General features: G+C 44.4%; 1 protein-coding gene across 1 annotated transcript in view; it reads right to left on the bottom strand.

The window, feature by feature from the left end:
• The window catches only part of PLPP3 (phospholipid phosphatase 3), an 86,148-nt gene that overhangs the window by 32,849 nt on the left and 35,117 nt on the right, over positions 1-18,182 (bottom strand). The window contains exon 2 of the mRNA XM_061184159.1: positions 8,120-8,277. Within this exon, the coding sequence (XP_061040142.1) occupies positions 8,120-8,277 (158 nt within the window). The remainder of the gene's footprint in view (positions 1-8,119; positions 8,278-18,182) is intronic.

Here is an 18,182-nt window from a genome sequence, read left to right as displayed (position 1 = left end):
TTTTTGATGAGAAATTTAATATCCCATTCTTCTCCCACTAGGTTGTCTTCAACCTCTTGGCAGGAGATCAGCGCCTGACAGATCGGGAAAGGCAATGGGAACCTAAATCTGTCCAAGGCCACCAGTGGAGTTTCTGGGCTTTATGGGTAGGTCAAAACTCCAATATCTAGAATAATGGACAGCAAAGAAGCCAGAGAGAGGTCACCATAGAAGCTATTAATGGTTGAAATCAGTAGTGGCTGCCCTAAGCCCACAAGCTTTACAAAGAAGGCAGTTTGAAGCGTGAAGCATCATATTTTCCAAAGTCAGGGACTCACAGCCATGTGTCTCCTAGATGACCAGCTCTGCCTATCCATGCAAGAGTCTCCCGACTGTTCTCTCTGTAGCATTGCCTATTGCCTACCTCTCGTTCCTTTTGACCTTGAATTTCCTAAGGTTCTTAATATCACCACTGTGCTTTTCTTCCTATTTCTAAAACACCTTTCTTCTTCCAGTGGCTCCACTTTTGGGTTCTATCAGATAAAGGTAGGTCTTCCTAGGGTTGTATCCTTGCCTTTTCACTGTGATCTCAGCTGCTCCAATAGCTTCAATGATTACCTCTGTGAAGATGACCTTCAGAAGGGCATTTTTCTCTCTCTAGTTTCAGCTTACCATTTACCCCTATCAGTCTTGTTCCAATTTTCTGCCAAATCATCCAAGTAGTTAGTTATCAAACCGATGCTATCAGCATGTCAACCTGACCAAGTCACACTCATTCCAACTTCTGCCCCAAACCTCACTTCTCTTCCCTTCATTTCTACTCAAGATGCCACCAAACATAGAACTGCAAGGACAGGAAATCTTAGACCCCTCCGTCTCCTTTACCCCACTGTCATCAAATTCTGTTCATCTCACGTTTGCAAGGTGTCTCACATCCATTCTTGTCTCTCTCTTCCCCTTGTATTACCACCACTGTGGTTCAGGCCTCATCCTTAACCTTGGTTGGAAGATTGGCCCAGTAGGCTGAAAATACTTTCATCCATCTCTAGGCAATTAATTGGAGTAAAAACTCCTCAGCACTCAAGGAGTTTCACAGTCTTGCAGTTATCTCTTCCTACCTTATCTTTGTCTACTCCCTTACACTCTATTTCTCCAGCCAAACGGGTCTGGCTCGACTATTCTTGAAAACACCCTATCGTTTCAGTCATGGTGAAGCCATCCCCTCTGCCTGGATTATCAGGATCTCTGATGAAAGTCTCACCTCTGCTTCAAAGTAGAGCTCAAGTGCCGACTAGTGCACTGGGTTAGAGTTTGGGCTCTTTTACTCAAGAGTCTTGGACAACTGAGCTCTATGACTCTCAGCCTTCTTGTGTGTACAAAGGGGGATGATATGATGACAGTACCAAGAGCTCAAGGGTTGTTGTGATATTAAATGGGACAAGTGCTCCATGAAGGATGATGATGATGATGATGATGATGAAGCCTTCACCAATGAAAACAACCTTCAGTGATCTTCCTCTCAACTCCCGTAGCACTTTATTTACACCTGAGACCATCTATAGCATTTGGCCTGTTTTGTCCTTGAAGCTCTCACCTCTCTGGGGCCCACCACCCTGCACGGCCCTGACTCTCTTCTAGTTCTCAGACCAATTCTTTAGTCTCCTTGAGGATCTAATGGTACAGTCAGTCTTGTACTTGCCCTGCTTCCCCTTTATACCATAAGCTCCAAGGACAGTATCTATGTCTTGTCTATCAGCTTCTAGGCCAAGAGGAAGCCTAGAAGCTGCCTGCTTGTTCTAAGGAAGGTCTCACCCAGAGATTCTGTACAAACCACTTGCTACAAAACACCATCCCACACTGTCAATCTCGGGCAGTCATCTGCCCGGTGGTCTAGATGTTTCGTCTTCCTCTATACACTGAGCTCTCTACACCAGGAACTAAAGATTTTCTAGCTCACTAAATAAAGAACACTCTGCATAGCCCCTGGCACAGAGGGGGTCTTCAATGTCAGTTCACGCGCTCAGCTCTGAAGCCAGACAGACCTGGGTTTTCATTCCTGCTCCCCATTCATTAAGCAGAGTAACCTCACACCAGCCACATCCCCCTTGTAAGCCTCAGGACCTTCCCTCATTTGTAAAATGGGGTAAATAATACCTACCCCCTGTAGCTGTTGAAGAGGATTTAAGATAAGGCATATTAGTTTCGGGCCCACTAGATAGTTCATCAATGGTATCCGACCCTCTACCCCATCCCCTAACGCTGACTCACGCAAACAGATTTCCCAGCCTCCTAAGTATTATCACTTAAAGTGGAGAATATCACCACCTTCATATTAGATACATATTCCAAATAAACCTGAACCCTTAAGAGTAATAGTAACTAAGGAAGAATTTCTGCAGAGTGTGGGGTGTGGAGGGGAAAGGGAGAAACCTAAATCCTAATCTCAATGCCTGTGTTTGTTACATTGCAAATAGGGCCCCTCCCCCCACCTCACCCCCAGGGGTAAGAAGGTCTCAGAAGAACTCTGTAGCTGTCTGATCCGGGATGACACAGTTGAAGGATTAACACGGCCACTCTCTGTTGGTGGTCTTGGTAATTGCACAGATGTAGTGGATTGTAAACTGGGGAACTGGGTCTCCCACCAAGGCACCACTGGGCCAGCTCGACTTCATGTTTTTCAGAGTTGAAGACTCGACTAACCTTTAATGAGGAAGCAATCTTGGGGAACCTTGTTTTCTTGGCAGTGCTCTCTCAGATAAAGGGAGATGGGGGGGTGGGGAGGAAGTAATGAAGTCCAGATGTGGGCAAACTGAAGACTGATCCTGAATAAACAAGTCTCGGAGCTATAAGCTCTTCTTCTTGTCTCTCCAGCTAGAAATGTGCATGTGGTAGAGAGCAGGCCCCCATGTGCATCAGGGACCATAGTGAATATTTTAGGGAGATAAACAGGACACTTGTCCCTGCTTCCTAGGTCCTCTGACATCTTTTGGCCTAATGCTTGTGAGTTTCTGCCCAAAATGCATGACCTCCTCTGTGATTTTCACAAACATATATATTGAGCACCCAAGTCTGTGCCTTGCACTAGCAATACAAAATCAAATCAGACCGGTCCCTACCGTGATGCAGCTAGCAGGATAACGAGGAAATAGACAATCAAACAGACATGACAGTTCAACACAGTGACTGCAACGATAGCGATGGGCCCCGGGGACCTCTGGCACCTCTGGAAGGTGGGGGGAGGAGGCAGCCAAGGGATGCTTCCTGGAGAAGCGGTGATATTTGCTTGGTGTTTATTTAGTACTTACCATGTGCAGGAGGAAAAGACCTGATCTCTGCCTTGCAGGAACCTATTATCTAGCTGGGGAGACAAGATGTGGACACATTACAAGGCGATGTGTATTGAAGGTGCTATTTGTCTGCTTGAGGTGGGGCAGCTTCTGGCAGTTTAGTGACAAGAGACAACACACAGATTGTTGGGCTGAGGTTCAACACTGCATCCCCAGCACCTGCCACGCCCTGGGGGCCTGATAAGTAATTGTGGAAGAGGAGGCAGCCTTTAGAAGGCAGTAGTGGTGTCATTATTTTTTTTAAAAGCCTTGCCTTAGAATCCAGAGGACTACTGGTCTGGCCCTGCCACTCATTAGTTATGGGAAGGTCACTTCATATCTTGATTCCCAGTTGCCTTAGCTGTACCAATCTACCTCCTAGAATCACTACCAAGTACAAGTAAAAGAATATGCATACGAAGGCTACTTTGTATGCACAGTACAAAGGCTACAGTACGACACTACAGAAAAGGCTGATTCTCACTGATGACACACATAATGTCACTTGATTTGACTCCCAGAACTAGCCTATGGAGTTGGTGAACTATTGTCACCAATTTACAGTAAAGGAAGGTATAGCTCTTTTCCAAAGGGGTCAATGGATTGCTCGAAGTTGAAGGACAAGTCACAGAATGGATAAGCTCAGAAGTTAGGCCATGAACCTCAATCAGATGATGCCAAAGCCTGAGCTTTTTCTCTAGTCAGGAATATCATGACAGAGGTCAAAATCAATGGGATCTGAAGAAAAGTAGTGTTTTTACGGCCAGAGGGAGAAGGGGATTCACTTGTGATTCATCATGCTTCAACTCCTAGATATTAAGAATCTTTATTAAACCCCTTTCAGGGTCTGACCAAGGCAAGCACTGAGCTCATGTTTATTTAAAAAGAATACTAAGCATTTTTCCATATTAAGATCTTTGCCCATAATTCTCTTCACAGCGCGGTACAAGGCAAATCGAGAGAAGGCTAGATAGGAGATGATATGTACTGCTTTTGCTCCTAATCTCACTGCTGCTAGAGTCATTAAACCCTTACAAGGCAGGGATAGGAACCACTGCCTTGTGGATTTGGAAGGAATTCCTATTATGCTATAATTCCAGAATCTGCGCTACATCTGAAAAAGAGGTCAAAATGACTAGATTTTTCCACATCTCCTGCCATAGAAAGGTGTCTGCTTTCTCTATAACTTTTGATATGTGCATCTCTAAACCACACTCTAAACCCCACTGGCATGCGATTCCTTTGTTGTGGGGACTCTTCAGACTGGAACAAGGGCATCCAAATCAGTAAAGGCTTCTCTTGTTGTTTTAAACAAACCTGACATTCGGTGGGAGGAGACCGGGGCAGCAAGTAGCAGGATGATTAGATTTCCAGCCCTGGGTCCCCCTCCACCCTCCCTGACTGTCATTCACGCCCTCTGATCAGAAACAGATTCTGGACGGGGCCAGCCGGGCTCTCTGGCCAGTCACAGTGGGAGAGAGGGGCTGCTATTGCTGCTGAATTCAAGTCGTATAGCTTTTCCAGAATTGAGAATATATATTAATGGGAGTTAGTCACTTTTCCTCCGAGGTCTTTGCTTTTCCTTTTTCCCCTGAGTGCTCCGGTCCTTAATGGCAGGTGAGCGGGCAAGCAGACCTCATTAGGAGCCCACCTCTCACACATGCCTCCAGCTGAAATGCAGGGGCAGCTGGATCAGGAGGTAAAAGTTTTCTTGCAAAGAGCACTGGAACGAGAGTCAAGAGACCCGGTTTCTGACAAATAAACTACAAGGAAAGAGCGGGAGATGTGACCAGTCCAAAGGCTGGAGGTCCTTTCCTGATGCTACTTATACCGGGTATAAGGTCTTGGCTAAGTCACTTCACGACTTTGTGACTGTTTACTCATTTACAATAAAAATAGTGACCATTTACCTACTATACTGCTTGTGTCGGGCCCTAAGTTACTTTCCATACTTTAGCTCATTTATTTCTGAAAACCTTCATAAGTAGACATAGAATGTCCATTTCACAGATGAGCCCACTCAAGCGCAGTGAGGCTCATTCATTTGCTACACGTTCCATAGCAGAGGAGCTCAGGGATGAACCAGTGCTTATGACTTTAACCCCATGAGAAACTGAGACACCAGAAAACCTCGTGTCAGGGTGGCGGGGTTTCTACGAGGGCAAAAGGCTTGAACGCGGTCTCAGGTTTCCATGGCACAACAATAGCCCCTGACAGAGGACACCAATTATTGCCGCATTTGCTTGGCTGGCCTTTTTCCGAACCAGAGGGAAGCCCCACCAAACCGATTTTGCTAACCCTGTGTGGGAGAAGGAAGCATCGCTGCCGCCCATCCTATAAACCAAGGCCACAGCACATGACCATTTCCAGGAAACCTGGGAGGTCAGGGAGCATTTTAATTAAAACATCCACGTGACACGAGGAGAGAGGCCAGCCACAACTAAGCTCTTCAAAGCAGATTTTTCTTAGAAGTGCTAGCATCTCGTGAGGAAGAAGGGGCTCTTGGCAAACAGCAGGGAAAGAGCTGCTGACCAGGAATTTTGCTTGAGGAAGGAAGGATGGAAGAGACAAATGGACCTCAAAGAGGCTACTTGAGCACGCTGGGTCCACCCAGCCCACTGCAGCCAAGCATGTGCCCACGGAAGGGATGGCATTTGATTCCCACAGCAATCCCCAGGAGTGAAGTCAAACAGCACTCTCATTTTACAGACGAGGAAAATGAGGCCTAGAAGAACCAGGGATTCACCTAATTCACGTAGCCAGAGGGGCCCCAGGCCTCTGAAGAGTGTCTCTCTCCACGGCGCCACGTCTAGGAGCAGCCCACTAGGCAAGCCACTGATAATCGCACGTAAAGAGTACGAAGATCACAGAACAACCCTGTCACTGTGCTATTCTTATCTCAACCCCTCCCGGGTTAGAGTCGGCTTCTAAAAGCATTCAATTAACTGAGCCTCCAAGTGTCAAAAAACACCTGTTCAAACCTTAGCACAAGATACTGTATTAAGTATTCAAACGTTTTTTCCAGGCAAAGCCATTCTTCCTAGAGAACTCAACCCTGCACTGTTAATTTGGAGCAAAGAGTAAAATTAGATTTTATATTTCTCAGCTTCTGAACACAAAGATCCTTAGTCCACCTTTAAGACACTACTGCAGTTGCCAAATGGACTGTTTTTCTTTTAAAGGTTGGAAAGAATTCTACTAGCCTCCCTGCCCCCTCCCCAGTGTCAAACTGTTGATTGCGTGCCTCGTTTACCATGTTATTAGAAAACAAAGAGGGGTCTCAAAGTTATAACCAACCCCCAGAGTGGGGAAGTCAAAAGAAAAACTTCACGCACTGTGCTCCATGACCATCAGCAGCTTACATTTGATGCAGAGAAGGCAACAGTAGCTAACTGCCCATCCCACTGAGCACTTGGATAGGACAGCCAACCTCCAAGCCTAAATCAAGCCTGCAAGATGGACAGAGGGTTTGGGAATAAGCCAGGTTTAGGCTCGAATTTTTACTTGCTTTAGACTTTGAGCATGTCATTGAACCCCTCCAAGCTTCTAATCTTCCATTTGAATGAGGGGGATACTAAGCCCTTATTTCACATGCAGTGTTCTTAATATCAACTCCTTCCTTCTTGGCTTGCTATTACAGGCCAAAGATAAGCTTCCAGGCTAGGATGAATACAAAGATGACTCAAGGATTTGAAACAAAGATTTTCGATCTTGGTGGATGTGATGCCTATCCCTTTGCCCACATGGCTGAGGTTCAAGGACAAAGAAAAAATTTAGAAAATACTGGAGGTGTGGAATGGATGACTGTGAAAATGTATGAACTACAAATTATAGGACTGGATTACCCTCAGTTACTCTCCCCCTCCCCTGCCCTAAATGGACACGTCTAAAACAGGGCAGTGACCTTCTAAGTAAAGCCCAGATAGACCATACCCTGATTCCCATGAGGCTACCACTGCTCAAAGTAATTCTGGACCTTGTCAAGTCGGTGGCACATTTTGGCATCTTCAGTGAGGGCTTCATCCTCTAAGGGAAGATCTGGATGTAAGTCTAGATTTTACGCCGGCGTATGAGCAACCTGGTCAGCAATTAAGAGTTTGCCAATTACTTCAATATTCATGATCTCTTTTACTTCTGACTGCAAAGTTTTGAAGCAAGATGGTCACCCCTGATTTTAAAGACATACAGCTTGGCAGTGGAGGGCCAGGTCTAGAACCTAGGTCCCTGGATTGCAAGTCTCATTCTATTTTCACTTTGACACTACAGCCACTGGATGAGAGAATTAAACAATATGCCAGAGAATGTCAGTGGCATTACCACTGTCAGAGCAGTACCACGAGAGTGTGGAAAGAACACAGAAAAGGCCTGAGATATTTGGTAAGGTATTACCCCCATCCTTTGGGGCTCAGATTTATAGCACAATGGCTAAGAGCTCAGACTCTGGGGTAAGGGACCATGAGGTTCAAATCCCAACTCAACCACTCATTAACTACGTGACCTTGGGCAAATTATTTTTACTCTGCGGACCTCAGCTTCTTAATTTGTAGACGAAAGATAAGAACGATATCTAGACTTTGTTAGATTGTTGTAAGCATAAGGTATGCAAAGCATTGTAGAAGGTTGCTTAGCATACTTTTATAATACTTATAGTATATATATATATATATATATATTTAGTATTTTAAAATACTTTTAGTAATAGTATTAACTGCATGAAACAGTGTTAATCAAATGAAATTCTACTCGATCTTCCAAACCTCTACTAGCTTGGATAGTCCACGACGTGCTTTGCACACGGCGGTCTGGGCGCTTACCGCGAGGATGGCGATGACAATCCCCACGGCGCAGAGCACAGCATCATTGATTGTCTCACCGGTTTTCAGCGGGTACTTGATGCTCTCGTCATTGCAGTAAAACCCCCGGTGGTAAGGCTTGATGGTGCTTGTCTCGATGATGATGAAGGGCAGGCCCGCTGGTCCAGACGGAACCATCATCGCATATACCAGAAAAAAAAAAGAGAGAGGGAAAAACATCAGTGCGAGGAGGCCAAAGAAGAATGACCTACAGCAAAGACCATCCCAGATAACAACATCGACGGCAATGTTAATTCCTTGCATTTGATCTACAGCCTACAGAGAGCCTTCTCTACATGCACCCCCTTCCCTCCTTTAGTTGCCACTAAGAAGGGTATAGTGTGATCCTCTTGTCTTGTCCAAGAGCACAGAGGGAGGCGGTGGAAGTGGCAGGGCAGGAGCTTTTCCACTGCTCTACAACATCCTGCTAAAAATCAAAGCCTGATTTGTAATTATTACTAACAAAGCCCCAAATCTAATGATGTCTCATGATGCCTCCAAGTGCCTTCCTCTCTTAAGTCAATCATTTCCCCCTTTGAGAAGCTCATCCCAAGACTTTGTGGCTTGGAATTCTGAAGACTCTGGAATCAGACAACCTGAATTTGAACCCCAGATCCACCACTTCCTAGCAATGTGACTTCTGGTTCTCTCTCCATCTTCCTGAGCCTCAGTTTCCCCACAAATGAATTGTGGTGATGACTAAAGGGGAATAGGAAACAAAGCACATAAAACTCCTAGTACAGTGTTCGCACATAGTAGCTGCTTAGTGAATGCCATTTCCAGTGTTTTTCTTTCACTGTTCAAAGAGTCTTTGACAAGACTGAGCAGAGCTGAGCTGGGCCTTCCTGCTTACAGACCTGGAGCAGAGCCCAAGGGCATCAGGGGTACTGAGGCACTCTTGCAGCTGCTGCTAGTTTATCAACGTCCAGCTCAGATGCCATTCTCTTGAAGGTCATGGAAAATGGATTCCATCACCTGCCAGGAAAGGCCCTCATAAGCCTGAAACAAAAAGTGAAGGCCCACAATATCTCTTTCTTGGACACGGCGGCAGCTTCCAAATTGGTCTCCTGGCCTTCCGTGCCTCTTACCCACATCCACCAGTTTGCTTCCTGACCGTAAGTATGTCATGGCCATGCTCAAGCTTCTTCAATGTTTCCCCATTGCACAGGACAAGATGACATCCCTAAGTTTGACCTCCAGAGTTCCCCACGACCTGAACCTCCTTGATACACCCTCCAACAAAACAGGACACAGAGCCTCTGTCTTGGTTCATGCTCTTCTTTAGGCTGGAAAGACACTTCCTCCCCTATATCCAAGTTCAATACCTAGCCCCAAGGCCACCACACAATGGTGAATAAAAGGTAAAGTAAAAGTGCAAGGTGAGCCACTGAATGTCAGGACTAAGGAAGACCATGAAAACCATCTTGTCGATGATAACAGCCCACCACTGCTGTGCACCAACAACGTGTGAGTTATTTTGCATCCATTTTTGCATTGAATCTTCCAACAACCCTGAGTGGTCATTTTAAAATCATTTAAGCACTACTATCACTCATCTGCCAGTGGAGAGAATAGAGGCTCAGAAAGAATGCTTAGATCACTCAGAGTCTCTTAGTCCACTCCAAAGGGCCTAAATCCCTAATTTAACTTTGCAAATTGGTTTCATCCATATATGAATTTCATTAGTGGAAAAAAAAAAAAAACCCACGATAAGCAGACGTTTAAAAGATAAGATTCCATTTTCATGTTTTTTCAAAAAGAATTAAGCTCATGTCATGTGGCTCGAAGGTCCTGACGGCCTCTTAAAGAAAAAAAAAATGTACCATGAACTCCACAGTTTTTCAATGACTTTGGTCCAGACTGGCAGCGATAAAAATGCTCACTTTCTAAAAAGTGTATTTATGTATCACTGTGCATACACACATGGATTTATTTGGTTTTATTCTTTGGATTTATTTGAATTCTACGGCTATTTATTTTGTGACCCCCCCCCCCCACAACTGCTTCCTGCTAGAACAACAATTTACTTTATCAAATTCATACTGGTGCTTTGAAAAGAAAGCCCAGCCGCACACCACAGCGTTGTGCCTGACCTTCGGAGAGTAAACACAGAGGGGCCCTGGAAGGCAACAACTATTAGCTCTTGAAACTCGGTCTCTGCGATGGAGAAAAGGAAGAAAGGGAAACAGGGAATCCATGTCCTGGCTTAGAGATGGCAAGTGCAGTTAGCTGATCTTCTTGGGCTGGGGGCTGGGAGAGAAAAGATATCACGTGGGCCTGAGCCGTCTTCATTCCACTGCCTACACATTTTGAAATGTGGCCAAGTTGGCTACGAAAAGGAGCTGTGAAGCCAGCAGCATGATATTAATAGTCCACTTTTAAAGTTCCACACATCGTGACAAACACCGTTAGCTTCACATCTGAGCCCGGTCACAGTCTCTGTGGTGCCGAGGAGCCAAAGCATTGCTAATAAAAGGAAGGGAACAGACCCCAAGTTCCTTACATTTGTGTTCCGCTCTTAAGGCCCCCAGCTTCTATTTTTACTAGTGTTCACATGATAGGCCTGTAAAACATATGTTCCTAAGGACAATAAAACACATATAAAAGAGCTGTGGAGTCAGACTGAACTCGGTTAATGATCTCAACCCTGCTCCCTACTACTTGAGCAAGTTACTTTCCATCTCCAAAACCCCCCTCTCATCTGCTCAATGGGAAAAACAAAATCTTGCTTTGGGATTGCTGGGAGGATATAATAATGTATTCGTTCGTTCACTCATTCAACAAATATTTATTGAGTCTTAAATATGCCTACTAAGTACAAGGACTACAAAGATGACACAAGCCCTGCCCTCAGGAAGTTTACAATCTAGTAGGGGAAGACACATATCATGGAATAAAACCAGTACAGGAAGTTGTTTTAGTTGGAAGAAACCAGGCAACAGCACGGGGTAGTGTCAGCACCGAGTCTGGCACACACTGTGGACACTCAAAAACGCTAAAAGGAAGAAGGAGGGGAAAGTCCCACAGAGAAGGTTAGGAAAGAAAATCTGTCTGGTCAGTTCCTCTGTACTCTTAACCTGGGAACAATCCAAATCCTTTTCCTTCCTTCCTTGTCCAAGGCTTGGGGAGGGTTTCCGGTTCCAATTATGTAGATGATGACCACAGACAGACAAGAAGTTGGATCGGAATATGGTCCATTTTATTTTCTTGAAAGGCGTGGAGACAGCATTTAGAAAACCCAGTGGCCTTTTCTGTCTCCCCTACAAACTTGTGGTATGATTGGGGGTGATGCCAGTCAAATCTTGACTTGGCTCCAGGCAAAGAATAAACTCAGATCCCCTTCAGTTGATGGGAAAAGCATGAACCTGTCCCCTCAATGGGGCAGCCAGCCCTCAAGAGACATAACACCATGCCTTGTCTCTCCACGACAGAGAAGAGGCGTTCTTTTCCAAAACAGGATCTCCATTTCCAACGTTGGCACCATCTTTATTACCAATCACTGCAGTTCCTGATCATTTCATTTTAAGAAAATTCCCAGTGCTAGCCACTGGGAATCAAGGGGTAAGTACATCAAAGTACAGTACCTGCCCTCAAGAGGTGCATGGTGTTGTAAGAAAGTCATGAAAACAAGTGCACTAAAACATTTTTAGTGTGAGGACTGATGGATGTAGAGAGTACAGCGAGGGCACAAAAGAACACTCTACTAGAGACACTAAAGATGGCCCGGATGGGAGGCTTAATTTGACTCTTATGTGAGTCGGAGGTTTCTGGGGTCCAGGGGCTAAATACACTCATAAAAACTGTGTAGTTTAGGGACTGCAATAGGCCATCAACAAAACTGATGGCCATTGCCATCACGAGAATACAATTTTAAGTTTGGCTACAGAGCTGGGAGAGATACACAAGGTACCGAGGATCCCCACATAAACTGGCAAATCTGACAAACCTGCTGCCTGTTCTGTTCTCAGCACTGATGGGGTTACTGAGTTGGAGTCCCAACCTTCCAGTGGCCCAAAAGCCAACAGGAGGAGCAGTCATAAAAGCTAACACGTTAAGTCACCCTAAGGTTCAAAGGGATTCAAGTGACTTACCAGAGTCCCTCTGTCAGCGGTAGTGGTGGACAGGACTCAAATGCTCTGACTCCCGGGTGCTTTCTAAAGTAAATGAGTTACTTAAAATAGAGGGGAGGAAGCACCTATGAGTTTAATACATTAATTGAAGCCCAGCAAATCTCATGGGCTTTGAAGAAGAAAATGCTTTGTTTGGAACAGTCAAGGCAACAGCACTGGCTCCTGCTCCCTGAACATTCACTGTGCTCCACACACGACAGTACTGAATATAATGAAAACTCCGAAGCCAATATCCTGGAATTTAGATTTATCTATAATGAAAGGTACATTACAAGCTTTCTGCAAAGCAGAACCAAAATGTATGTAAATACACACACACACACACACACACACACACATACACACACACTATCTGGTGATTCTAGACCTCAACTCAAGCATTTCTCCTTCTTTTAATCAAGGATCAATTAACTTCCTAAACCTCCAGGGACCACTTGGGATGTGTAGGCTGCAGAGGAGGCGAAATACGAACTCACTGACAAACACTTAATGGGCAGAAAATCAAAGCATGAAGAAAAGCCCCTGTGTTGGGTTCAGGCCTTTGAAAGTTTTTGGGCTTTGAAAAACGAACACTTGGGCAGGTTGGGCGGTTTGGGGGTGGGGTGTAAGAAAACATGGGATAAGTTTCCGTGGCCCACCCATTGATAAAGTCATGTGGGAAGTGTTACCAAAGTGACCCAGCCCCAGAGCCCTGCTCCCTCCAGCCACAGCTTCAAGTTGGTGCAAAATTAAACACAGCCTCCTGCTCTCAAAGTGCTTTTTAGAAAGCTCTTGTGAGGGTAGGAAAAGAGTGGGGGTGGGAGAGTGAATGAGAAATTTTTGCACTTTTGCATGACCGAAATCAGAGCATCGGGGAGAGATTTTCCCATCGCTCCTATGGACCATGTCCTTCAAGTGCCTTTGCCAGAGTTGTCCAACTTTCTACTTCACCTGAGCTGTAGTTACCTTAAAATAAGCCAAGTCGAGCATCTGTGTGAGTGATAATTAAACTAATATCTGCAGAAAGCCTACATATCTGCTCACAAAATAATACTGGATATAGAATCTGTGTGTAGGTATCCAAGCACAGTCTAGCTGCTCAAATGATTCTGTGACAGGAATTTATGCATCTTACCTACGGTATAGAGTTCTACCAACTTTACTGTTTTACTCACTTTACAAGTGAAAAATTAAGGCTCAGAAAGTTTAAGCAGCTCATCTGAAATCAAAGCAAGTAAATGGCACCAATTTGGACCAGATGTTAGAAGCACAGATGGACGACGCCGGGCTTCTGATTTCAAGGAGTTTAGAATCTAATTAGGAATTAATGTATTTTCATCACCACAACAGCTCTGAAAAGTTACAGGCCATTATTTTCATTTGCACCCAACAGAAAACTGAAACCAGTAGTTTTGTAACATGGCCAAGGTTCCCAAGTGAGTCAGTTGGTTGCTGGGATTTGAACCCAGGTCTGTCTTTCTTTTGGCTCATGTTTTCTTACTCCATGACCTGACCCTCCCTTTCTTTATAAATGTCTTCCCTGTTAAAATATGACCAACTGATTTTTTTTTTTTAATCACTTAAGGCCAGAATGGTCAACCCAACTACTACTTAGAGGTTCAAAATACAAATATTTATGTTGCTTGTAAGTGACAAGGTTTCTATTTAAAGTAATTAATTGCTACTTGTCTTAGAAGTGTGCAAACTTTCTTTGGTTTACGATATTTGTCCAGATTTCTAGACTGGACACAATCCAGATGAGACAAAACTAAGTTTACTATGAAGGCATTTCCCACCTTTGAAAGAGGCTGCCACGAAAAACACTTGCTGTTGGCTGGTGTGAACATGCAGTATTCTGGGTCTAGAGGTTCTCTTTGACAAATGCTCAGTTCTTCGGTACTGGAAAGTTCAGGCCCTTTCTTTACAAAAAGAAGACTGTCAGAACTCAAAGCAACCACATGGCAGAAATGAAGAAAGGAATGGCAGATCCAATCCTGCTCCCTGGGTTTCCTGAGCCCAAGTCCTTGGTCTTCGTTGGATTCCACAAGCATGTATAGACAGTTCCTGAGTATAGTTTCTGGGCACCGTATGAGGTGCTCAGGACACAACCTTAAGCACTGTTTTTGAGTTCCTCAACTTTGGAAAAATCTCAGGTTCCATGACAAAGAGACACCTGTCTTTAGTCTAATCGTGGGCATGAAAAAGGACTTTGAATGATCTTTCTTATTTGAAAGGGCTTAAAATAAAAACATTTTATCCTTTAAAATAAATAACATCAGCCACCTTAAAACCCCCAGCTCTGGCTGTTTTGGCTTTTGCAGTTGGATTTCTAAAGGGCTGCCATATCCACCAAGAACTAAAAAATCAACCAACAGCCCATGATTCATACCTTTCACTGAGAGAATTCCAGACCTCTTTTGTTGCCATTATGTATTTCACAAACGAGATATTTTATTTCTAGTACTACACAACTACTAGAGCCTGAAGGACTAACGATTCCTCTGCCCCAGGTAAAACTGGGTCACTTCCCAAGACCTCCTTCCTCTCTTTTGATCCCTCTTTTAAAAGGGTGAGAGTAAATTTACATTCATTGGGCACCTATTATGTGCCAGGAGGTTTGGATATATCAATTGATTTAACTCTCCAAACAATCCTCTAAATTAATTATCAGTCTATAGCCAAAGCACTGAGGGTCAGAGATTATAATTTGCCTCAGTGCCCACTATGCTGATAAGAGGTGTAACCAGAGTATGTAATAGAATACTCTGACTCTAAAGTTCATTCAGAGACAGGGCCAGTTAGCCTTTATTCTTAAGTATACATGAACTCTGTCTACGCAGATTATCACAAAGCTACAAAGCCCAGGAAAGTGTAGGTTGACCTTGAACAAGGATAAAAAAGCAAGGCTCCTCCTTAGATGCTGAGATGGATTTGTACAGATCCGGCCACTCTCCTGCCTCAGTCTCCCTTATGACCCAAATGTGTTCATTTGCAATACACTGCCCAGAACTAGTACAGAGCAAGAATCACATGCGTGCAGAGGGTTTTACAGCTCTTACATAAATGATCACCTCTGATCTTCCTGACAACTCTGGGAAGTAATGTTTACCAAAGACTGTGCCACATCTGGATTAAAGTACCACTGGCAGACTCTGATTCAAGACCTAAATATAAATATCTTTTCTACAAAGGAGTCACTCAGCCACGTAACCCACTCTGGCAGAGTTACTTTTTTCCAATTTAACCAGGAGCTTCGGAGTCAGGCAGACAGGATTCCACTTCTATCACCTGTCATGCTTACTGCGTGACCTCGGGCATGTCAGTTTACCTCTCTGAACTCCACCTGCATCATTGTGCAATAGGCCTTTGTGTAATAGTTCCCAACATAAAGAGTGGACTGAGGACTAACTGGGACAATTTATAAAACAACCAGTAATCGCTGGGCTCCATAAATGTTAATTCCTGCTTCTGTATGTGACAGGAAGCCATGGAAAGCTTTTAAGCAGGGATAAGATGTGATCAGAGTTCTGTCAAAAGCCACGGGCCCACCAGCCTCTTCCCCAGTGCAATCTGATCCCACGGGAAAAGCATGCTCATAAAATCCTTTAATTCCAGGGACTTCTTGGGATTGTGTAAACAGAAGGGGCTTCGATGGTGGTTAGCAGGACCTGGCACCCTGACACAGAGAAGAAATATCACAGCAGGAACCCTGCCCCGTATTCTCAAAGATCACAGGAGGCTGAATGGGAGGTAAGTCTATAATAAGGGTGAAAAAACATTCCTTCTTATTTTTCCAAAAGTTAAACATACATTCGTCAGCAGTGTGCTCCCATCCAAGCCATGCTATCCAGGTGTACACAAAACACCAGGTTCACGTGGCGGTAAAATAAACAATATGGAGACTGGCAGGACATCAGACACCTGGGAGGGCCAAAGTTCAAGATAGTCAAAAGGCAAGACCGGAGCCAGATGCAGTGCCAAAAATGAAGAGCTGAAGCATTACTGGAGGCCTTACGAGAAAAAAGTCATGCGGGTAGGATATCCAAGGCCGTCAGGGTATTCCAAGTTAACCCATCAGGCTACACGGTCCTACCAAGTTCTAGGTTGAAGGTGACACATTGGCAGTGCATGGCCGAACCTGGCCTGCAGAGATGTTCTGCTTGGCCAACCCAGTGTTTAAGATTTTTAAAATTCGTTGTCAACATTTAATAACAAGAGGTCTCACATAACATTCAGATTTCAGCTTCTTAAGCCAGCTCTACCGCCCTGTGGCAATCAATGCAGGCAGTGGTAACTGGCTGCACAGATTCTCCAGGGCACCATCATGCCCTAGTGTCTCCCTGACACCAAGGCTGTGCCTCAGTTCCATTCCCATTGAGCTTGTACTGTCAATCTTCCTATACCTGGTCTACTTCAGCCATTTATGTTAACTACCTGGCCCCTGGAGACGTTTGGCTTTTCCATCCCTACTCTAGAGAACATGAAGTCCTTGGCTGAAGCCATAAAAATAGAAATAATGAACTCTTGATTCAACAATGTCCTCCATGATAAGTAATGGCTACATTAGACATATATGGATGAGTACGTGCATGTGCATATGTCTTAAACTTAACCAAAGACTGTGCCTCCTATCAACGTTTTCAAATCCAAAAATTGTGTCAAGTCATCACTGCAAGGCAGCTAACAACATTTGCATTTCAGACATGAGGAAATTGAGGCTCAGAAGCTACGTGACTTGCCAAAGTTCTCATAGTTAGTAAAATGAATGAGGGTTGCTCTTGCACTGTTGGTGGGAATGTAGATTGATACAGCCACTATGAAGAACAGTACGGAGGTTCCTTAAAAAACTAAAAATAGAACTAGCATATGACGCAGCAATCCCACTATTGGGCATATACCGTGAGAAAACCATAATTCAAAAAGAGTCAAAAAAAAAAAAAAAAAAAAAAAAAAAAAAAAAAAGGGCTTCCCTGGTGGCGCAGTGGTTGAGAATCTGCCTGCCAGTGCAGGGGACGCGGGTTCGAGCCCTGGTCTGGGAGGATCCCACATGCCGCGGAGCGGCTGGGCCCGTGAGCCACGACTACTGAGCCTGCGCGTCTGGAGCCTGTGCTCCGCAACAAGAGAGGCCGTGATGGCGAGAGGCCTGCGCACCGCGATGAAGAGTGGCCCCCGCTTGCCACAACTAGAGAAAGCCCTTGCACAGAAACGAAGACCCAACATAGCCATAAATAAATAAATAAAAACTAAAAAAAAAAAAAAGTCATGTACCACAATGTTCACTGCAGCTCTATTTACAATAGCCAGGACATGGAAGCAACCTAAGTGTCCATCAACAGATGAATGGATAAAGAAGATGTGGCACATATATACAATGGAATATTACTCAGCCATAAAAAGAAATGAAACTGAGTTATTTGTAGTGAGGTGGATGGACCTAGAGTCTGTCATACAGAGTGAAGTAAGTCAGAAAGAGAAAAACAAATACCGTATGCTAACACATATATATGGAATCTAAAAAAAAAAAAAAAAAAAGGTTATGAAGAACCTAGGGGCAGGACAGGAATAATGACGCAGACGTAGAGAATGGACTTGAGGGCACAGGGAGGGGGAAGGGTAAGCTGGGACGAAGTGAGAGAGTGGCATGGACATATATATACTACCAAATGTAAAATAGATAGCTAGTGGGAAGCATCCACATAGCACAGGGAGATCAGCTCGGTGCTTTGTGACCATATAGAGGGGTGGGATAGGGAGGGTGGGAGGGAGACCCAAGAGGGAGGGTATACGGGGATATATGTATATGTATAGCTGATTCACTTTGCTATAAAGCAGAAACTAACACACCATTGTAAAGCAATTATATTGCAAAAAAGATGTTTAAAAAGACAAAAAAATGAATGAGGGTTGGAAGCCAA

Source organism: Eubalaena glacialis, chromosome 3 (assembly GCF_028564815.1).
Source record: "Eubalaena glacialis isolate mEubGla1 chromosome 3, mEubGla1.1.hap2.+ XY, whole genome shotgun sequence".
Taxonomy (NCBI): Eukaryota; Metazoa; Chordata; class Mammalia; order Artiodactyla; family Balaenidae; genus Eubalaena; species Eubalaena glacialis.
Note: the sequence above shows the minus strand (reverse complement) of the source record. Positions and strands in the feature narration are given on the sequence as shown.